The 24,620-nt window shown below is 39.7% G+C and overlaps 1 protein-coding gene across 4 annotated transcripts in view; it reads left to right on the plus strand.

Annotated features, from left to right (window-relative positions):
- Positions 1–1,197: 1,197 nt before the first annotated feature.
- Positions 1,198–24,620, plus strand: part of kcnh2b (potassium voltage-gated channel, subfamily H (eag-related), member 2b) — a gene marked incomplete at its 3' end in the record, with an annotated part of 220,946 nt that continues 197,523 nt past the window's right edge. For all 4 annotated transcript variants that reach the window (XM_079661958.1, XM_079661960.1, XM_079661959.1 and 1 more), the window contains exon 1: positions 1,198–1,439. In XM_079661958.1, coding sequence (XP_079518084.1) covers positions 1,364–1,439 — 76 coding nt within the window. In that variant the 5' untranslated portion in view covers positions 1,198–1,363. The remainder of the gene's footprint in view (positions 1,440–24,620) is intronic.

A 24,620-nucleotide genomic window follows, 5' to 3' on the forward strand; every position in this document is an offset into this window, starting at 1 on the left:
CTGAATAATAACGGTTTAGAATCCACGTGCGCTTCAGCCAAAATCCCAATATCCGACAGTTCGTAAAGGCATCATCCCCGGCATGACGGAAGGGGGGAACCCCGGCGGTGTGACGTAGCTGTGCAGCCTGAGCGGTGAATCCCCATCCAACCCTGAAACACAATGAAGCGTCTGCACAGCCGCAGTAACTCTGCACAAATCTAATGACATACACTGATTCAGGATCAGCCGAGCTTCTTTACTATACAAATGCCTCTTAGTAGGACATGGACATATAGTATAGCACATTAAGCTACAATTTGAGTAGACAGGGGCACGTGTAATAAATCCCTCCCTTAGCCTGCAGGAAGACCGTAAACGCAGCATTAAGCCCAACACCTGTTCACAGCAGCCGTTTGGACGCGGAGCAGGTGCGTGATAAAACACAAAGCACGTTCCTCTTATCTGATACCAACTGCATCCTAAGTGCTTAAACCCCAGCTAGTGGGGTTAACACTGGGTGTCAGTTTTCTGCCAAATTAATAATTTAATAACATCCTTTATTGAGACTTGGTGGACATTTGTGTAGAGTCTTTTTGTTTGGGAAACTCCGGTGAAAACTTTTTTTTGGGTGCAATGAGGAGAGTTTGGAGTGGCTGAGAGCGCATTTACGCTTCCATCCATCGTAAGAAGTGTGAACAGTTAGCAAAGGGTTAAAGAGGCGCAGCTAGACGCCGGTGGAGCTGAAGTCATCCGGCAGAGCGCACAGCGAGGAGGAGGAGAGACACAGAGAACACCTCCAAAAACACACATCCAGGACGATTCAAGCTGCGGATTTGTGCTCTACTGCTTCCTGTAAAGCACCACTGTGTTCCATCTCTCCACTGTTAAACACAGACATTGTTTAAAGGAGGTGGAATGAGAAATAAATAAAGAAAACGCGCCACAACTATGGCTCCAACGACGCTCGCATGGAAGCTCAGCCAGTCTGCTTGTGAGGAGCGGGCTGTAGTGCAGGGTGAGAGCTGTGCTGTGTGAGAGCAGAAGGAAATATCAGCTGACAGGTGCGCCCCCCGCCCCCCCCCCTTGGGGGAAAGAAACAGGCACCTTCGTCTCTCTTAACCTGCAAACTGGAGGATGGAAACGGCTCGGATCTGCCGTGCGTATACCTAATTTCCAGAACTCTCCTCTCCTCACTTTCTCTGAGGGACACGAGAAGCTGCAGCCTCTCTGAGCAACTTGGGTAAACTTAGCCCCCAGCCCCTGGATTACTGGACCCGTGAGTGTTGGGTCTCCGTGCAGGGAGCGCACTGAACAATCTCGCGCGTGAGATCATTCAAAGTCCCGCAAAGTCTCGCAAAGTGCAGGGACCACCGCAGCGAAGATGCCGGTCCGGAGGGGCCATGTGGCTCCGCAGAACACCTTCCTGGACACCATCATCCGGAAATTCGACAGTCAATGTAAGTCATTTTTATTTTGTTTTACCTTCAGTGAGATTCATGAGGTCCCTTTTATAATCAATTTGTTGTTTTGAATTTTCTCAACATTTTCTTTTCCAGAATAATGATGTTGGCTGAGGTTTTCCTAATGTACATGATGCAGTGATGTTATACTATGCGTGATAGCTTACCAACATAAAAACATACATCAATGTAAATATCAGAAAACATGACATCACAATATACCATTATAATATTAGACTTGATTTCCCCTAATTTAGAGGAAAACATGAACAGCTTGTGTAGATTTGAACTACAGACGTTGTGTTTGAGGACCCTGCAGCTGCAACAGACATCTGTCATTCGGGAATTATTATTGCAATGGGCCACACATGTGTCAAATAAAGCTTACAAAGCAACCCAGTACAGTACTGGACACTTTTCCCTTCAAATATATTGTCTTTGGCTCAGTTAAAAAAAACAGAAACTATGAGACATCTCATTAAATCTCTTCAAATTTGCTTTTCAGAAATCCAACCATTTGTTTTTCTGAAAAAAACCAGTATCCTCTCAAATAATCTACACTAAGGTATCAGCAACAAAAACAAACAATATTATCCGAGCTACTAAATCTTTCATGGAGCCCAGGGTCATGCAATTTGAAGCTGTCTATATTTCCAAATAAACAGGCTTCACCGGTCCTCACTTCCCTGCGGCACTGTTATCTTTGAAGCAAATCATTCATGGTTTTTTTCCATCTGTGAATCTGTGACCAGACTTCAAATGTGCTCCAGCGGCCACAGTTACATTTACCTCAGGGCTGATAAAGACACGAAGGCCCTGATGGTTGTAGTGAGAGGAAAAGGGGAGGATGTGACACATTCAGGTGTTGAAATCTGATGCAAGAGATATTTTTAGATTGAAAAAGTTTAAGGAATCTAAATGCCAATCTCATGAGCCAGTGACATTGAACTCTTGTACCATCCCTTTTTCTAAATGGTGTCAAATGTGCTTTCTGACTTTCAACACCTCTTGGGTTTTCACAAGCTTCGGAACAGCGAGTGATCTCTTGCTGTGTTCGTTACACCCCAGAGTCACAGCAACATAAAAGGTGCTATAGGGGAGGAGTTGGTGCAAAAAACTAATTTTTTCCCTTACTCAGAGGTGCTGAAAAGCTCCACACAACTGAAGTCAAGTTGAATAATTAACATCAGAGTTGGGTAATTGACATTCATTTTACAGCGATTATTTTCCATCCCGATGAGCGTGGATGACTCTGGGAAAGGTGAAGCTATTGTACGGCTGGCTGGAGTTCATATCTTAAATGTTTACAGCAGATTCGGTGTGGTTCCGCGTGTGGTGGATGTTTATTCATAAGAGGAGCACTTCACTGTTACTGGGGAACATAACCCTACACCTGAGAGGCAGATCAGTGCTTTCCAAATGTTTTCCCAGTGACTCATATCTTGAGAATAATTGGGTATTGATTGTTGCAGGCTTCTGGTCAGGCTAACCAAGCATGCTGCTGATGACATGGTGTCTAATGGCCGTGGCTAATGAGCTAGTGGACATGGAGGAGGAGCATCAGTGGACAGCTGCTCAGACATCCCTGCTAATGGCTGGGGTAAAGTTGTTGAACCAAACACTGGGAAAATCAGTCTGAGTATTTTTTCAGAAAACATCAAAGGCTCCTAATATGCCTCCACTTATCCCCCTCTCATGTTGTCCATAGTAAACTAATGTGTGTGAAGAGCAGGGCCTGGTGTTGGGCTTCCACACATTTATTTATCGGATCCTTTGCTATTTCTTTGTTCTAATGGAGGCTGGGTAAACTTAATCTGAGCAGCAATCAAGAATGGGCTTATCATGTTGGCTCAACTATACAGTGTGTGATGGAAACCCTCTCATGCAGAACACAGTGTAGGGGAAAGAAATCCACACTTGTGATAGAGTAAGCGTGGCAGATTCTTTTATTCTCCACGATGGGACTGCTTTCAAAATAATGGACTATGCATACTTGATGCTCAGCTTCGGAGGAGATGAGACAAACAATGGGCATCTGTTGTCATCACACACCACACAGAGAGCGCTTCCACCTGACATATTGTGTGAGAAATCCTCGTGTTTGCGTATATAAGAAAAAGACAATTTGATAAACAAGTTAGGGCACTTCATTTATTTGAAAACTGGTTCCACAGTCTAGCTCATAAGAGGGAAAATGCATACCTCTCCCTCACTTAATTTCACTTCAATTTTGTTAAGTTGCAGCAGTGTTTCTTCCCACAACAAATTCAGGAAAAGGCAGCATCTTGTTTCTGTGTCATTTTATTTTGAGGGACAAAGAGTTTGTTTTGTTATTCTGTATTCAAAAAAAGGCTTTGTATTGAACTGGGTCAGCAGTTTTGTCAGTCTTTTAGCCGAAAACAAAATCCACTAAAATGATATTTGGGTAGAACTGGAGTCATGCCTTCTCTTCCCTACATTTGTTTTGAGGAAATACACACATTGCTGTTTTAGAGTCAGGTTTTGTCCTAATGACTTCAGCAGAAACCCAATACAGTTAGCGGTTATTTAAAAAATCTTACCTTGATACATTGTCTGTAGGCCTCAGACATCCAGTTCGACTTTAACCTATCCTGCTGGTTGCTTTGTGGTAATGCAGGTTTCTACATTATGTTTTGGCTTATTTGTGAGCTTGAGTTTAAAATAATTATAGTCTACAATCTACATAGTTCAAAACTTAATACAGATGAGCAATGACCTTTGAGCTAACTCTGCTACAATAAATACAATGGTAGCATTAATGCTGAATGAGGTCCCATAAAGTACAATAGAGGAATAAAAACAAAGGGAAATTATAAATGGGTTTCCTTTACACCAATGTGGAATGTGATATCTCGGGGTCACTTGGTAGGAATTTCTTCAAATGTCCTAAAACACTAACTAATTAGTATATGGTGTTCAAAGGTCAATGTTAGTTTGACCCCAAAGCTCCATATGACTGAAACTTGAGCCCCCTCTCATGTTGTCCAGGCCTGGTGTTGAGCTTCCACACATGTATTTATCTGATCCTTTGCTGTTTCTTTGTTTGAATGGAGGCTGGGTAAACTGAATCTGAGCAGCAATCAAAATGGGCTTATCATGTTGGCTCAGCTATACAGTGTGTGATGGAAACCCTCTCATGCAGACCGTAGTTTATGGGAAAGAAATACACACCTGCGGTAGAGTAAGCGTGACAGATTGTTTTATTCTCCACGATGGGACTGCTTTTAAAATAATGGACTATGCATACAAACAATGGGCATCGGTTGTCATCACACACCACACAGAGAGCGTGACATATTGCGTTAGAAATCATCTTGTTCGTGCGTATAAGAAAATGACAATTTAATCAACCAAATATGAGACCTTATTCATTTAAAATATATATTTTACGCTCTAGTTCCTTCGAGGATGAATGTATTCTTCCTTTTCTTTAATTGAGTGGGGTTCTCTGCCTTTCAAAAGATGCAGCAATGCAAAAAAAATTCAAGTAAAACGTAGCATCTTGTGTCTTCCTCATCTCATTTTGAGCTAATGGACACACAGTAAGTTCTATTATTCTCTATTCATGAAGGTTTGATATGGAAAAGGTGTCAGCAGTTTTGTCAGTTCATTAGCTGGAAATGAAATCCATAAAAAGTTGTTTTTTCTACCACTGGAGTGCTGTCTTTTTTCCCACTGGAAGCTTTATTAAAACACAATGTATACTGTATGTAGGCATTTGATCTCCATAGGGATATAGAGACCTTAGCAATCACGCTAATAGCTACTAATGATCCAAACCGATAATGCAAACACATCAGGCAGGTAACAGGTCACCTGTGCAGTAATGGATTAGGATACAGACGTTTATATGATTATTAGACAGAAGAGAACAAGAGTTCAGAGCTGTTGTATGGATATTATTCATGTGTGCACTACAGGGGAAATCAATGTGTCGAGGCCTCATGACATCCTTTACTATTATACGCATTTGAATGGTAATTTGACTTTTTTATTTTGTCGCTTTAGCTTACATTATATGCAAAGATGAAGCCATTCACACACATAATGGGAAGGTTGCCATACAAGCTGCCAAACTGCTCATCATCTAATCTAATGCTCACACACTCACAGTCACATATCGATGCCTATGCCTTCGATCTTCCGATAAGTGTAATTTGGCTTTGTCTTCTGAGTCACATCTGCCTATTGTACACATCATAGTGACTTATTCTTAGCAAATAATATCCAATTCTAATATGACTTTCAACCATTTCAAACCATTGTCTTTTGTTTTCATCCGCTCAAACACTGATTCTAAGACACCACAGATCAGTTTTTAACCTAATTTCAATGAAAAAACCTTTGTTATTGCTCAATGTTATACATCACAAACTAATATGTATTTCAGATAATGATGTTTTCCAAACACTTGCATCTCATTTCTGCACTATGCATATTTGCTTTACAGAATTTGTTTAGAGACATACTCATTTGCAAGAGGCCTAAACAGAGAATACATGATTCATGTGAGACACATGTTTTACTTTTGCCTTGTTTGTTTGTTCTCAATATTTGTATTCAGACAAAAAAAAACATATAAAAAGATTTTTCCTTTTTGAAACAAAACAAATTGGATCAGTAGATGAAGGGAGCATGGGAACACGTCATGTTTTCCAGCTCAGGTATTTCATGCCGTTATCCCCGGACCTTCTCTGCTTACTGTACACCAATCCTCTACGTGTGTAACCCTCTCTGTTTACTGTACTGCGATCCTCCATGTTTAATAGCTGCTCCACACAGACTGCACAGAGAGGTTGTGTGCCTCGCTATCAACAACCAACAACAGATTTTACCTCAATATCAGGTCATAGCAACCTTTTTTTGCTCATGTGTTGTTGTCCGCTCGGCGCTCCTTAGAGGAAGACTTCGCCCAATTACAAGCCTCGAAGCCACTGTACTCCGGGGAGGATTCTACCATTATGCAGCTGAAGTACCAACACTTTGTTACCATGACAACCACCCACCTCACTCCCCCACCTACACACCCACTCACAAAACACACACACTCACACAGAGCAAGGAAAGGTACAGTAGTAGTCATCTCCAGGTAATTCTCCATCTGGTTTTCAAACTATTGTGCAGTATATTGAATATTAACTGTGCTACAGACTAGTATATAGTGCTTGCCGAGCATTCAGATCATTCTAAAAATATAAATAAAATAAAAATATGCTTGATAATGTAGGTCTTTCTTACAACTGGTTGGTTCCAGTTTTAAGCTAACCGATAGGTTATAATAAACCAGTTGCACGTGTATAGCTTTAAATTAACATACATGAGGTATCATTTAAAGCATTTAGGCCATGTCGAGTATGTGTCCTACTGATTTAGCAGTGTGCGTATTTCATGCATTTTTTATATATTCTTCCCATACGCCATACAGCTTAATTTCATCAGTGAGCCACACTGTTACACTTTGTGACATTTTCCAAAATGTCATTCACAATATCCAATTGATGGAAAATGGCATAATGAGACAATTGAACATACAGCAACATGCTGTTTAAAAAAAGTTTCAAACAAATGCTGTTTCAGTAACCTTTGCTTAAGAGCTATACGGTTCTTAGCTCTTTTGGGAAATTACTTTCACTATTTTAATCGTTTGCAAGCTTGTTAGCTCAGTAACTAGAGTAACAGTGCATTTAAAAAAATGTTAAAGTTAGTTAGTTAGTAGTACGTTTTTGGTTAAGCACAGATAAATGGCGACAATCATGGTCCATTTTGTCTCTCTTGTGCACCAGTTGGCTCAACAAATAGCCCAGATTTACTTTCACTTCAATAAAGGCTCTTCCGGAATTAAATTATTTTGAAGGAAAAGATAAGAACATGTAAGATCCCACGAATGAAGCAAACTACTGTAACATACACAGTACAAATGCTATATACATATTTCACTCACACACACCTTTTACCTATACAAACTATGTCCATGCTGGCCTGAAAGGACCTTAGGGGAAACGGTGGAAAATTTAGTACAATGACAATAGTGGGATTCCTATTTTTACTTTTGAAAAAGAAAAATGTGCCACATGTAAAGTAGACAGAATAATTACAATGTATAGAAGAATAAGAAAAACAGTATCCAACCAGAAACAGACTACAACCGAATTCATCTTGTTTTGTTGAAATGTAGCGTGTATACAACTTTGAGAATAAGCTAAATAACATAACATAAAAAGTCAAGAGGGGTAAGCTGTTGCTTTCAATATTTCATAATGTTTCCCCTCAACAGCAGGTATTTTACCTTGACGTTTAGAGACTTCTGTGCTTTCCCGCTTTGATGAGCTTGGCTTACGGTTGCATAAGGCGCAGAGCCTTGATGTTCCCACTGCGGGGAGAAAAAGATGCCTTCTATGAGAAGACATGTAAGTGCTTCTCCGCACATTCAAATGTTCCACACATCGGCAACATACGGCTTCATATGGATTAGGCTGTCAGGAGACATTTCAGGGATCAATCCACAGGCTTGCTTGTTGGATTTGTTTAATTTTACACCTTCTGCGTCATTGATACAGAAACGTGTCCCTTCAATGTATGCCTACAGCCTCACGTCAAACTCTAGATGTTTAGAAAATCAGTTTCAAAATTCCCGTAGTTGCTGTACTGTACCAGTATAGAATAAATACAGTATGAGTGTCTTCTCGGCTGGTTAGCTTTAATTCTCTGCTCCATCTGTTTCACTGGGAGGGTGTAAACACAGCAACACTGCTACCCTGGTGCTGAGGTCAGGAGTGAGTCAGTGCTCATGATTGCACTTTATTGGTGTGAAATCACACTCTCTCCCTCTGTCTCTCCTCCTGTCGTCTTCCCTTTCTCTCGTTCATGCACATACACCCACACGTAGGGCTGCTCAATTAGTCGTATTTTTATCGCAATTACGATTTTGGCTTGCAACGATTATGAGAATAATATATAATATTATATATTATAATATAGTATTATCAACATAATCGAAATAAAACTATTATTTTTTTTATTTTTAATGTAAATTTGTATTTGCATTGGTTTTTCAGTTGAATTATACATAAAGTTCAGGGTAATCAACTGTTAAAAACATACTGTTCACATTTTTTTGCTCCAATAAATTGATGTTTTCAAAGTAAATGGATAATCGTTTTTAATAATCGTGATATGAATTATTGACCCAAATAATCGAGATTATGATTTTTGCCATAATCGAGCAGCCCTATCTACACGTCAGAACATTTGCACACACGGACATGAGCGCACACACATACTTGTAAACTCTTGGAACTTTGTATCCACTTGCCGCCTTCCTCATACACCTCGCTCCAGTTTCCTTTCTGCTCTTTGTCTTGTTTGACAACCTGTTTTCTCTCTCTCCCTCCTCCTTTTTCACCTCTCCATCTTTCCGATACCCAGCAGTCTAGATGCCCGCTGTGCTGCCTGCTGTGCTGCCTTCACATTTCAAATGGGCATGCTTCCAACAGGGCAACATGATACCTGCTGGGGAGGCGAGAGGGAAGAGGTTGTTTGTGGTTTATGGATATTGGATGGATGAATGTGCCTGTGACTTTAAACTCAAAACGCATGCTAAATATAGGTAGCTGTAATCTATAGAAATCTGTCAAAACAAAACATCTACCAATGGGGGAAGCTACAGTAAAAGCTATAGCTTTAAAACTAGCCTAAAAATGAGTCTAGTACAACATTGTGGCCTAAAAAAAACTAGTATTAAATGGTTTTACATTAATCAACATGAAATAAGTAACTTTTTTTTACTGTCAAGTCAGTTTGCTAACTTTTTTACTTGTCGCTATTATGTCCTTGCATTTAGCATTATCCTGTAGTTGCCAAATGTAGCCACAATTCAACAAATGTTGTGTAGTATGTTGGCAGTTATTGGTCTAAAGTGCAACTACAAACTTAAACAAATATTATCGAGTAAGTCCACAATTTAGTCTTAGTTGAGAAAAAATGTGATAAAAGATTAAAAGGCATAATATTTCTTCAGGCGCTAGTGTCGCTAAGCTAAATTCACATCTGATTGCAAAGCACCAACGCTATAGGGGCATAACAAAACCTGATTTAGCTTGAGTACTGAGGTAGAAAAATATATAAATAGTTCCAATTTCATCTAAGAGTATAATTGGTACTGACCACATGCTTAATCAGTACATCTTGAAGGGGTCCTTGGTTTTCCCCTATACAAGTATAAAGGAGTGTGGAAGTCCGAGGAGGGTTCCAGAAACATTTCACCTAATGTTCTTAAGAAGACTTATAGACTGTGCTTTCTTATCTGTTTCTTTCTTAAAGAGCCTTCAGAGTGTCCTGTGCAGTGCCATTTATTTTCCTGTAGACTTCAACCACCTTATTGAGTACACATTTGTTTTTCACCCTGAGAGATTGATACTGTAGCAGCAGATAGAAAAGTCAGTAAGCACAAACTTAATAACAAATACAAATACTCACCAGGGTCAAGTCAATGTAGAAATTAATGTTTCCTAAAATTAAAAAGATGCTCCTGGATCAGTTAAACAGTATTTATTTATCTAGTATACTTCCCAACTACTTGTAAAACTATTTATGTATTCTGTACTGTCAGGAGAGGGATTACAAGTGTCTTAAAATAGTGTCCTTGGTCTTTGACATTTTCAGAAGTAGAAACAATTTATAACATCAATTTGACAAGTAGTCAACAACAGGCGAATGGTACATTTCCTTCCTATTTAGCTGCCTCACCTAGCTGTATTGTTAGCATATGTCAAAAGGCTATGTTTTTCATACGCTGCGGCAGTCACTAATGTACAATATTTACAATAGAGGAAAGAGGACACATCCCTGTGGACAGCTCTCAATTTACTCTATTTTTAGTTTTCTATGCATTCTATGCATCCTGCACCGAAGCCAAATTTGTCTCTGAGCTGATCAAAAATCCACAAAAATACTGCTTAACCTTGTAAAAGTATTTGTTGAATCATCAATGTGGGTTATACTGTTCATCAGGATAGGTTTTAGTCCATGACAGACACACTTGACCTGTCATGGACAACTCTAGTCTTTCTAATGTTGCAGTTGGAGGTTTGCTGCCTTGTTCAAGTGAACACAGGCAGTAGTTGTTAAAGTAGGAGAGAGTGTGAGTGTGACCACCCTCATCGTCCCAGGATTTGCCCTGCTGACCATCTGGTCAACAACTCTTTCATAAACACATAAACCAGCAATAACTCAGTCTTTATTGCTTTAAAAGAACATCCAAAAGTAAACCTGAGATACTACATTGTGATGGTTCATTACAACTATAGGCTGACAGCTTTGAGAAGGCTGTGTGCTTTAGCTGTTGAAAGATTAAAACCTCTGATCATGTGGATATCAATTTTCTTGACCACCCAGACAATGGAGCAAAGTAACACTGTAAGAGTAATAATGGAGGCATTATATCCATAGAAGGCTTTGGTTTTGCATTTTGGGGCATGGGTTGCGAAGTCCTCTTTACTGCAAGCAAATTATTACCAGGTTAATTAGGACTTCACTGTGGAAACTTGAATACAACATCACTCAATATATGCACATATGTTTCATGCAATATCCAACATTGAAATATCTATTTTTAAACTATGTTTAAATGAATGCTGACGGTTTTTTGGAAGACCATTTAAGCTTCAATTTGTGAATGACCTAGTGTTTTTATTTGTGATACTCTGGTCAAGTAAAAAACTAGCCTTAGTGTTGACTGAATCAAGTTTTGTATAACTGTTATCTGAAAATAGAAGCTTGTGCCCTCAATGACATCTGGCAATTTAGGTTTGTTTTTATCCCAAAAATTACCAGAAAGTGTGCAGATCCTGTGATTATAGTACAATTTATAATACACGTATAATAATGTGATTGATAAAGAACAGACCACACAAATCTAGTTTATTGACCATGGAGCGAAACTAGACAAAGAGACCAAATGCTTTCTTTCTTTCTTTCAAGGTTGAGTTGAATTGCTTTATAATTTCATCATGATCAAGTTTACCAGGCAATGCAGTTTGGTGTTCTCCGTATTCGATACAGCCGAGAGTGGGCTGGCTCCCCTGTGAGAAAGCCGATCTTATGAAAATCTGAAGATGCCCTGAAACCAGCTTTTACAAAAACACTTCTGAGAGTCGTTTTTTTCAGTCAAAGCTGAGTGTTTGTAGCAGCTAAGCGATTGAGGGAAAGATGAGCTGTTTTCTCAGATGATGACACACTCTTTAAAAGCATCTCTGCCAGAGTTATATCTCCACATCATCAGCTTCTAATTGGCGGTTCTTTCATAAAAGCATGCGCCACAAAGACTGAAGCGTCAAAGACTGGATGTTTGATGTGTTTCTTCTTGAAAAGGTGAGACAAGCTTGAATGCATCAACAGCACCTTGTCAAGTTTATTTCATACTTTGATGTAAAGTTGTTAAAGGCAGCGTTTTCCACGAAACATAAACAAGGAGCAATAGAGTATAACTATACAATGAAAATGCAGTAACTTTTTCACAATAAACAGTAATTGATTTTTCTAGTTTTGGCTTTCAGCAAATAACTACAATGATAATCAAGACTCTTTAAGAGGATTAATTCTATGCGCTAGAATTTGAAAGTACACAACCGGAACAAATCTGCCTCTTCCTTCAGACCTCCTTACAGAGCCCCTCCTCCAACACACACACGAACGAGCACATGACCAATGAGGGCACGAGATAAGTTTGTGCACAGATGGAAGGCTGACAGGCAGATAGGCCATCCAGTTATTTTAGCCGGGCCGGCTCAAATGATTGGTCGTGCTTTTTACAGCGCTACGGCTTCCACAGATGAATTTGTTTTATGTATTTATTGTCAAAGCATTTAATATTCATTGCTATCGGGATGTCAAGAGCATTCCATGGAATATAACAAAAAGTGTTTCTGAAATAAATTACATACCCCACCTTTAACTAAATGTATTTAAGTACAATCAGGAAAATGTACTTAAAATGATTAATTGCAGAAAAAAACACCATCTCAAATATTTTAAAAGAAAAGCAGCAAATGTTCATATTTAAAAAGCTTGAACTGTGTATTGTGTTTAATATGATAATGTTGATGGATTCATCTATATCATAGCATCATATTTTACAAGTTCTTCCTGAGTGTGGTGTGTAGAAATCCGAATTGATAAACTAACTGGTAATTAAATGAAGCAAAAACTACATTATATCCCTTTTAATTTGAAAAGTATGAAGTGGCAGGGAAATAAAATGCTCAAATAAGTTTCTAAAATGTTTACGCAAGTGAAAGTATCATCATCAGCTTCTTGCAGTAGCCATTGAGCATAGTCCTGTTGTCTAGCAATATTATTTATGAATTTCTTGATGAGCCATAATCCATTTCAGAACACACACACAGCTGTTGCATGTACTGTACATGATAAGTAAGGAAAACAGGGATTGAAAGAAGACTTTAGATGATGCGAAACAAATTTCTGAGATGTTATAGGATTCTAAAAAGGTTTTAATTATAATATGACCCGGTTCACTGCTGTGCTTATTTGAATAGTTTAATTGATTGGGACTGCTGTTTATCATCTCCTATCTTTTGAAATCCAAAATTCACAGAAGTAATACGCATCTGTCCGTCTGCTTTGGCATCTCCTGGTTATCTGTCTGTCTTTCTCTCTCAGCCCTTTGCCTGTACGTCTATTTGTCACTGCTTTATCTTCCGGCAGCCGCCCTTTCACTCTCGTCCTCCCATTCATCAAGTCACCCTGCACTGGGTTCTTCTAAAACTTGATCACACCCCTCTCATTCACTCTCTCTTTGTCTTCCTCTCACCTGTGTGGACTCCCTCTCTCATTCTCTGTGACTCTTCTGCCACCCAGAAAAGTGTGTCACAGAAAAGACCAGCTAAGCGATTGAAAGACCCTGGAGTCCCCTGCGTTCCAGGGATTAGACCTCATTTGCATAAATCTGCATAACCTCTTTAAGGCAGAGGATGGGCTGTACAGACTGTAGCCTGAGACACTTCAGAGCGAAACAGCCCATTAAGGATTTTGGTGATTATGGGATTATCACTCTTAACGACTGTTGAGGACTGGACCGGTGTGTACTCTCTGAAAAGTACCACGTCGCATGACTGAATCCAAAGCTTTGCGTAATGAAAGAATCCAAGCTCCGAGTCAGGTGTCCTTCGGCATTTGCAGTGGATTTGTTCTTGACTGTGTTTTTATTTCTATTACAAGTAACATACAGTAGAAATACAATGGATTAAGAATATAAACATGGTGGCCTATTTGTTTAAAGGTCCCATGTCATGGCCATTTCTACTGATCATAATTCCATTGTTGAGGTCTACTATCCTTTGAGGATACTCTTCATTCATCCCCCAGCTCTCTCTACTCTCCGCTCACCCTTTCACCCTCGCCCTCCCCCCTGGAGTTCGACCGCATGAAGGCGATACGCAGGGTTGGCAGCATGTCCTTTACCCCCGCCCCTCAACGACGCCCACCAAAATCACCGAAGCAGAGACGCGCACCATCTCCCCCGGCTTCATCACCATGCCTACCACAATCATCCAAACCAAAACAATACAAGAAAGATGGAAGCAGATTTCCAAACCCCCCTTCCTACAGTGTAGACCTCACCCTGCCCTCCTATGATGAGAGAATCAGGGTGGTGGGTCCTCCCTCCCCTTCAAAGCCTGATAGGGATGTGTGTGTACAAAACGCTGCAAACTGATATTTGCTGGGTCCAGGCTCAAGGGCGTATGGCACTCTCAACTTTTTCCAGGACATGCCGGGGCCCTGCCTGCCTGTAGCTTTACCGATATCTGTGTTGATAGGTAATACATTAAGAGCAGTGAATCATCTTAGATACAGGAAGCGCTCAAACGTTTGTGTGAGTTTATCAAATTTAGCATTGATTCCATGTCAGCAACAGCTTGTTACAAAAAACCTGATAGTGTGTTTAACAAACTTAAACTAGCTTTATTAAATGTCAGGTCTTTGGCAGGAAAAACATTTTTAATCAATGATTTTATCACTGAGCACAATCTCGATTTTATGTTTTTAACAGAAACTTGGATTGAACAAAATAACCGTGCAGCTGTTCTTATCGAATCAACCCCTCCCAACTTTAGTTTTATGAGTCAGGAAAGAATGCATAAGAAAGGAGGTGGAGTTGCTATTCTGTTCAATGATTCCCTTCAATGCAGGAAGACATCTTATGGGAACTTTGCTTCTTTTGAATATGTGGCCCTTCAGCTGAAATGCTCCTCTCAGGCTCTGTTCCTAAATATCTATAGACCACCCAAATACTGTGCAAGCTTTTTTGATGACTTCACTGAACTGCTGTCTATAGTGTGTATTGACTTTGACCGTCTAGTCATTGTTGGTGATTTTAACATCCATGTTGACAACCCCCAGGACAGAGGGGCTAAAGAACTGTTTTGTGTTCTTGATAGCTATGGACTGACTCAGCGTGTGACGGAGCCCACGCACAATAAGGGGCACACTCTGGACTTAATTATCTCAAAGGGTCTGAATATCTCTAAGGTTGTGGTGACTGATGTTGCACTCTCTGACCATTCCTGTGTTTTCTTTGAGAGCTCTATTTCTGTTCACAAAAATGTTCAAAAAGAGGTAACCACAAAACGATATTTAACTGAAAATACTAGGGAAATGTTTACTCAGAATTTTTCTTCCACACTTGCCCCTGTTAACATCTCAGTAAATTAGCTAGTAGATCATTTTAATTCAAAAATTAAAAATGTTATAGATGACATTGCTCCAACTAAGGAGAGTGTTGAAAAGCTGAACGCAGGTGGCGAAAAACAAATCTCCAGGTTCACTTTGAAATCTATAAAGAGAGACTTGGCCTTTATAATTTGGAATTGAAAAACGCACGACAGTCTTTCTTCTCTGACATCATTACCAAAAACAAAAACAACGCATGTGCCTTGTTTGCTACCGTCGACAGACTAACTAACCCCCCAGTGTCAGTAGCCTCTGAATATTTATCCATGAGGGCGTGCAATGATTTTGCCTCCTTCTTCACTGACAAAATTCAGAAAATCAGACAAGCAGTCAGTGCCTCTGTATCAGGTACAGCAAATGTGTTGTCCCTGTGTCCACCTAATATCAATTCAAACACCATGACACAATTCCATCAGATTAATGATAAAAACCTAGAGGACATTATTCAACTTCTGAAATCCTCCTCCTGCTGCCTTGATATTATTCCAACAGGATTTTTCAAATATGTTTTTCCTTGCATGGCCTCAGATCTACTTCATATAGTAAACAAATCTCTTCACTCAGGTATTTTTCCATAGGCCCTGAAAACTGCAGTCATTAAACCGCTCTTAAAAAAAGAATAATCTAGATGCTTCAGTAATGAACAATTACAGGTCCATATCAAACCTGCCATTTCTAGGTAAAATCATTGAAAAAGTTGTTTTTCAACAGTTGAGTAACTTCTTGCATTTAAATAACTGTTTGGATGTGTTCCAGTCAGGCTTTCGTCCAAACCACAGCCCTGAGACTGCTCTTGTAAAGGTCTTCAATGACATCCACTTAAACACAGACAGTGGCAGAACTTCAGTGTTAGTATTATTAAATCTCAGTGCTTCGTTTGACACTGTTGACCACGACATTTTACTAGACCGACTGGAAAACTGGGTGGGACTTTCGGAAACAGTTCTAAATTGGTTTGAATCCTACTTAAAGGACGGAAACAACTTTGTTTCTATAGGTAAATACTAGGGCCGGGACTTTAACGCGTTAATTAAGATTAATTAATTACACAAATATTAACGCGTTAAAAAAATTAACGCATTTTAATCGCACTTATTTTTGCACCATGGAACGTTTCTCACTGGATGAGTTTCAGGGGTACCGATTATACTGGAGCACCAACTAACGTTCATGACTTCAGACAACAACAAGCCACAGTAAACAATAGTCAAACATGAACGAAGAAGCTGATGAGACCGCTTTGGTTGGCCCTGTGGATGGGACATTTTGTTTTAAAAAACGGACGGATGGAAGCGTCGATAAGAGCATGGTTGTTTGCAAATTATGCAAAAAGGAATTCGCATATCACCGCAGCACATCAAGCCTCAAGTATCACCTCAATGCAAAACATATAGCAGCTAGCGAGGAAGCTAGCGTGGACGTTAGCCCGACTCGGAGTACAAGGACCCACACCCAATTCGCGTTGATCAAACAGTGGCCTATGCAACAGAGAGATTTTATTTTTCATCAGGATATTGGAAGAATAGGAGGGATTGAGGTCAATCACTGGCACTTTTTTATTTTATTTTAAATGGTACATTACACTTTATGTTGAACTATTTATTATGTTGTTGGTGCAAGTGGCACTTTATGTTTAACTGTTTATTGTTTTGGCACTGGTTATTGAGAGAGTTGGACTGAAATGTATTAGATTTTTTAAATCAACTGTTGGTAAATCAACAAAGTCTGTTATGGCCTCTGAAGCAACAGAGATGTTTTCTAATAGTCAGGGTTTCCAATGTTCTGAATGTACTTGAAAGTATTGGGTTTTACTTAAAAAACAAAGTGTTATAGTTTACAGAAGGTCTACCTACCTATAGGCTACCTGAATCTCTGAAATGTACTATATTCCTAAATATGCTATTGCTACACTTTATGGCAAAAATTGCACTTTTCTGTTGGTTTTGGTTAAGTACCACCTTGAAAAAAAATAAACAATGTTTTGTTTCTTAAGCTTATATATTCAGTCATTATTCAATGGTATACTAAAATCCATATGAAAAAAATTGCTTCTCACTGTTCTCGGGTCAAATATTTATATGTGATTAAAAATGCGATTAATTTCGATTAATTAATTACAAAGCCTCTAATTAATTAGATTAATTTTTTTAATCGAGTCCCGGCCCTAGTAAATACACATCTGAGTTGACAAATATGACATGTGGGGTACCTCAAGGCTCCATCTTGGGGCCTCTTCTCTTTAACGTCTACATGCTACCACTGGCTCAGATAACGAAGTACGACAAAATAAGTTACTATAACTATGCGGATGACACACAAATTTACGTAACAATTTCACCATGAGACTATGCTCCAATTCAAACACTGAGTAAGTGCATTGAACAAATCAATGACTGGATGTGTCAGAACTTTCTCCAATTAAACTGCTTTTATCGTCAGTAGACTCGGCTACTGTAAAGCTGCAGCTGATTCAGAACGCTGCTGCTCGAGTCCTCACTAACACTAAGAAGGTGGATCACATCACTCCAGCTCTGAAGTCTTAACACTGGCTTCCTGTGTGTCAAAGAATAGATTTCAAAATACTGCTGCTGGTTTATAAAGCACTGAATGGTTTAGGCCCAAAATACATTTCTGACCTCCTGCTAAATTATGAACCATCCAGATCTCTCAGGTCTTCAGGGACTGGTCAGCTTTGTGTCCCCAGAGTCAGAACTAAACATGGTAACACAGCGTTCAGTTATTATGCTCCAAATATCTGGAACAAACTCCCAGAAACATGCAGGTCTGCTGCAACTCTTACTACTTTTAAATCCAGGCTGAAGACTTGTTTCTTTTATTAGCTTTTCTTTTTAATGACTGATTTTAAATGCCATTTTCTTAATGTCTTTCATTTTTTGTAAAGCACTTTGAATTGCCTTGTGTTGAAAAGTGCTATATAAATAAACTTGCCTTGCCTTGCCTTGCCTTGCCTTGCCTTGCCTTGCCTTGCCTTGCCTTACTAGAATAGATTTACATTGTTCAATGTTCCAAAATCACATTGGTTTTATCATACAGCATCTCTATATAGTATGTGTATTCACTCTCTGTCCTACACGCCTTGTTGGAGCTCCTGCCTCCCTCTCCCTATGAGCCCACTGTGCTCTGATGTGTGTTTATGTGTTACAATGGCATTTGTTAGCAACCAGAAAATGACATCGGTAATGACAAACAGATGAGAATGCTGCGTGGGGTCTGGGTGCCGTGTTGGCGGGACGTTGCATGGCTCGCTGATCCGCCCTTTGAGGCTCGAGGAACGGACAGTGTGAGCAGTATTACTGGTGTCGTTTCCTGTTTGCTGCGTTGGGTCTGCGAGACAGCGAGACACCGCTCACAGCCAGGCTGTGAGTGTGTGGCGAACTGTGAGTGGAGATCCACGGAGCCGCGGCTGAGAAAAGATAAGGCTGAGTGAGTGTGTGTGTGTGAGGAGCTCCACGGATTGGTCCATTTGGACCTGGGTATCGTTACGTCACTATACTCAGGAAGAAAAAAATGGAAAACGAAAAGTCTCCAACGAGGCGTTCTGGGGCAGCATTGACAGGTCTTTTCTGTGTTAGAGTTTTACTCTCTACAGGGTGTACTTTGAGGGTTTATGACTTTGCAGACCGTTTACATGCAGGAAAAGCTACATAACACACAAGGGGACGGGTAATAACCGGAAAAGCATGACATGGGACCTTTAATTGTTAAATTAGAGCTGCTCTGTCAGCAATTTTACTGAAAAGGCTTCTCCCACTTTTTGACTGGCCAAAAGAGTCAAGTTCTAGTTTAAACGATTTTTAGATGTGAATGTTTAATGTGACTTTACCTTCACCGCTATGCATATACGTTGTTCTGTTGTTCTGACACCTACTATACTCCCCTCACACCTTTCAAAGGCAGAAATGCATCTATTCTTGGAACTTTTTTCCAAACCAACATTTCACACAGAAATCTGTCAGGAAAGTAAAAAGGATCCAAATCTTTGCCTTTTCCATGACTTCTGTCACTTATTGTGTGTGCAACATTATGAATGCCTTGCCTACGTTGCCTTAAGTCATGATCGGACACATATCATCACCATAACTTGGCATTAACACAGTATTTAAGCATTTAAATAACAACAACAGGTGTAGAAAAACGATTTAATATGTGGATAATTGGTGTGAGAACCAGATCAATTGAGCAAAAATTAAGAATATAGTTTGAGTGCAACTATTATTTAAAACTAAAATCTCTTCATGTTTCTCCTACTTTGGCGCAGGTATTTGTATGCTGTAGTCTCCCATGATAAGGACCCCCACAGGAGACAAATGTGCCAGCAGGAATTTTATTGAAATTGGTGGACTGAAATATATGCTTAAAATTTCAAAACCTGACAGGACCACCCATCCTCCTGTCAGCTATCTCACAATGATGACATCAGCACTTCTCCACCAGGGAACACTTCTGTCTTTCAGCATCTCTAATGGGATGAAAAAAGGAGTACATTGTGGAAAAACATGCTTTGACAGCATTTTCATAAAGATAAACTGTTTAAGACTCGTACAAAGCCAAGACAAGCAGATGGAGGTCAAGATGACAATGAACATCCAGATTTAAAATACTCTTATGACTAGCACACACAAGGCTTTACTTTAAAATGATGACACATCACTTTCCCTTAGAAGAGGTCTCTTTTTTGGTCTGACGGCTGCTAGCAAAATACTAGTATGGAACTGGAAACACCCCCTTACAATTCAAACGTTATGACTCAATGGACTGTGTTATAATTTCTCTAGAACTCTCTATTGCCTCGACCAAAGGAGCCAGAAATAATATATTACTGCAGTCCAAGAGAGTTGAGTGCAACATGAAGAAAAAATGCTTTACAACCTAATATAATATAATTTGTACAGACATGATACAAACTGATGGAGTGCAATAACTGAATGTAATCTTACTGGCTATTTTTCAGAGCTGGCAACCACGTTTTGGTCCTTTATTAGAAAGTGGAATTATTTCTGTAGTTATCGCTATAGTCTCTTCCGGGCCAATGGTTACAATGAGTGGGTAATGCGAAATCTGCCCTGACATTAGGCCATGAGTAACAGAACACTATCTAATGTGGCTTGATGTCAGAACTTCTAAAAGCAGAGTTTTCAAGTCCTCAAAAAGAGTCAACACTAATCCCATATCGGAAGAAAGACTGTATTGCTACATTGGGGAAATCAAGAGGTTTACACCAAGACTTAATCCCTGATCAATAACGAACAAATGACTTAAGTTTTTGTGTAAAGTGATGACCTCTAAGGCAACTCCATTTGCTAATAAGGCTCTTGCAATTATAAAGCTCCAGGAAAACGTGTTGACCTACAGTATACAGTATACCCATATTTGCATATGATTTGGCCATAGAAAATTTCACATTTTTCATATTCCAATAAAATTAGATTAAAAGATGTTAAAACTGTGTATGTTTTAATTTGGGTTTGTACATGAGTAAACATGTTGACATTGTTACTTGGTATACTGACTAAGATAACATTGTCATTTGACCAATCTCCTTGTAAAGTTGATAGATACAACTCAAGAAAAACATGACTTAAAATGGAAAAAAGTGGAAATCCAACAGGATTAGGTGGAAGGTTTTCAATTTAAATCAACTATTGTTGCTATAAACTATCTTTCATTTATTCAGTACACACACTGAAATGGCCAGTTAACATGATCATTATCAGTAAATCAGTGTCAATTTGATTTTGTATTAATCACTGATTACTAGAGAAATCTTATAGGCAATCCTCATATTTTTGGTCCTTAACTGTCAGTTCTGTGTTTGAGAATTTAGCATGTGTCAAATCTTCAGTTTCCATGGCAATTCCTCAGTTAGCGATGGGGAGAGGCAAACAAATCTTTCCAGGCTGTCACTGTAAATCCACCAATCACATCCCTCTGTTTCTAGTTTATATTTTTCTCTCAATATTTCTCTCTACTTTTTCCTTTTATCGCGTGTATTTCATCACTTCTCCCTTTCTCCCAGTTGTCTTTAATCTCACTTGCTTTTTCTACATCTCTCTGTCTCTGTAGCTTGCAGGCTAGAGCTACTGTTTTGACTTGTGCTTCTAACACATGGGCTTCCCTCCTTATCCGCCTACGCAGTGTACTCAGGGAGATTCCAAGCACATAAACACACTCACAGATACACACTCGCTCTCACACATACAAACACAGCGCATGCACACACACACACACACACACACACACACACACACACACACACACACACACACACACACACACACACACACACACACACACACACACACACACACACACACACACACACACACACACACACACACACACACACACACACACACACACACACACACACACACACACACACACACACACACACACACACACACACACACACACACACACACACACACACACACACTGGCAGACTGCAAAGCCCCCAAGGTCTGTTCTTAGTGAATTATTCAGTCTGCGTTGGTGGGTCGGTGTGAACGTGTTCGTGTGACTAAGATCTTATAAAGTATGTGTGTGTGTGTGCCTTTGGTTGTGTGCTTGTCTCATGAATCTGTGAGTGTGTGCTTATGTGGGAGTATGAAATGGTGTTTTCCTCCTGAGCAGTAGCAGCTTGTCTTAAATCAGCTTCTCCATCAGCTCCCTCCTCTCAGGCTTCAAAAACTCATTAGAGAGAAATTGCAGGGACCTTGTGTTGTGTTAGGCAAACATATATATGTCGCTATCCATATATTTTTTTAACATAACACATTATGTAAAGTAGGAATGAGGAGGTTCACTGATCAATTAATAACATTTTCAATGTATGGCAATGGCATTGCATATGTAAAGGTTTGATTAATCAACACATTTTTTACAGCAAAAGATATAGTAATGTATTTGACATATTGCATAAATGATTTTTGGGGCTAGTAGGGGCTCAGAAAATGTATGCAATTATAACTGATAGAAGAGAAGCCTGGTGAAATCTTAGCTTTTTCCCCCTCGTCCTCATTTCTTGTTACAAAAGAAGCACTCTCAACATCTAAAAAATCATGCCAGTTTCCCCTGACACCTTGCAATTTATAGCACGTGTCAGCATTTTGTGAGAAATAGTACAGTGCCTTGTATCAAGCAAGGATAGAGTGAGGGTGTGGGGAGACTTTCATACGTAAGATGGGAATTGTTTGGGAGTTTTTTCCAATGCACACTACCCAACTTCTACATGTGACAGTTGAGAGTTAGATGACATCGTACAAACATGCAATTAGATGTCATATAAAGCTTAATATCGGATATCTTGCAGTCAAATGGCTTTTTGAACAGCGTGGAAGCTTCTCCTTGTCTGTTGGCCATTATCAGTAACTGAAAACCGAGTGCACTTTCTCTTTTCCAAGCTGGAAAATGAAATGTACAACACATAATTGTGCATGCACACATCTCTGGTTGCATCTCTGCCTCTGTATTAACTAGTGCCAATGCAGCCAGACAACCCCATCAAGCTTTATGGGCCTCTAAGGCCTGCTGCCACCGCTAATTCAGGGAGGCAGGCTATGAAGTGCAGCCACACAACTGATCCCCTCTCTTTCCATGAATATCTGAACAGGCCCTTCCCTCGGTTTATGTATCCCTGAAGGACAGCCTGTTGAATTGAAGCTTTGCAGCCTCTGTACATTACACTGCATGTATGTTTTATGAAGGAATGGAGGAGAAAATGTTATAATCTTGGAGAAATGCACAGACATTTTCATTTTGGACCATTACCCTGATATATGTTCACTTTACTTTAGCAAAATGGCCAGCTTTGATTCTTTTAGCATCACTTTGATTCATGGATGTTTTTGGGGAGGGAGATGAAGAAAATAGAAATTACGGATTTTCCTGCTACTTTGCTTCTTTGGCCAATAATTCTCATCAGTTAAGATAACAGTATATTCATCAACATAATTGCTGTCTCAAAAAGGGGCTACAATTGGTTCGAACAGGCCAAGAAACACAAGAGACCTCATTAAATGGAAATAGATACAAATGTTATGTAAATCTAAGCCAGTTTTTAAGTACTGCTCCTCACAAGCATGCTGAGATAATGCGTTTTGTCTGCTCTTCTGCTCTCTTGTTAAGAGGCATTTTATTTATCAGCCAGTAAGGTACATGCTGTGTCTCTGTATTTTTAACATGGGGTCACACTGTGTCGTGTCTTGCTGCGTTTTGTCTTGTTCCCATATTCTCTAACTCCTAATGTTTGATACATTGTCGTCTGTTCTTTTAGAAATGTTATATGGTGCATTCTGCTGGGAAATATAGCTCACACTGTGCCGGTTCTACGGGGTGGCACGGGGTGGCAGCTGCCACCTCAGAAAAATGCCTTGCCACCCTAGTTGCCACCCCAGTTGGCAGCTTTGTTTTGAAAGAAAAGTTGTGGCTAATCGGACCTTTATGAGAGGAAATCTCTAATGTCCGAGATGAGTGCAAGTGAATGCAGCACAAGACGCGAGTCTTGTAACCCCTCTCCCGGCCCTGGCGCGAGCGTGGAAATATGATTGGCGGCGATTTCATTTGAAAGGGGGGACAGCTCAAACCGAGGAGCATTTCGGATCCAAGCAGACGGAAGGAATGAGGTATTTGCGGTCTACAATGACAGAGAAGAGACTGTCAAGTTTGGCTGTACTCAGCATTGAATCAAAACGCACCATATCTTTAAATCTTAATTAGTTTGTGAGGCGTTTTGCTGAACAAGATGGTAATAACTGCATTCAGCTGTAATAGGCATACCAACTTGATGCTCTGCTCACGGATGACTCGATGAGCATAGCAAACTATTAAGATGATGACCTTATGTGTGTATATATATTTTTTTAAATATTGAAGTTAAAAGCATCAATCTGGTGCACTTTGAGAGCAACATTAACCCTACCTTAATAATACCTTAAAGGAGACATATCATGCTATATTTGAACAATATATTGTAGGGCCATACCTATATAAAGTATATAAATATAGTTTATTTTTCAAAATACCAAACAGATCCTGCATTTTAGCCATGCCTCATTTAGCTCTATTTGCTCTTTCCAGCCCTGTTTTTGCAGGGGGTTGATTTTGTGAGCTGCAGCTTTGAGATCAGGGGCCTCATTTATAATGCCGTGTGTAGGATTCACGTGGGAAGGTTGCTTAAGTACTGTAGTAGAAATCCAAAAAATAGGTACAGAAATGTTCCGACATTTTCCGATTCACCAAACATTGCGTACTTGCGAGGAAAGTGCGTACAGCACTTCCTGCGCCGGTTTCCCTTTTATAAATCACAATCGACTCGAAATGCGGTGCAGCTTTTGCGGGCTTCACGTAACGCCCATATTTGCCTATAAATAGTTAAAGAAACGCCCTTTC

The sequence above is a fragment of the Notothenia rossii genome, assembly GCF_949606895.1.
Source record: "Notothenia rossii genome assembly, chromosome: 12".
Taxonomy (NCBI): domain Eukaryota; kingdom Metazoa; phylum Chordata; class Actinopteri; order Perciformes; family Nototheniidae; genus Notothenia; species Notothenia rossii.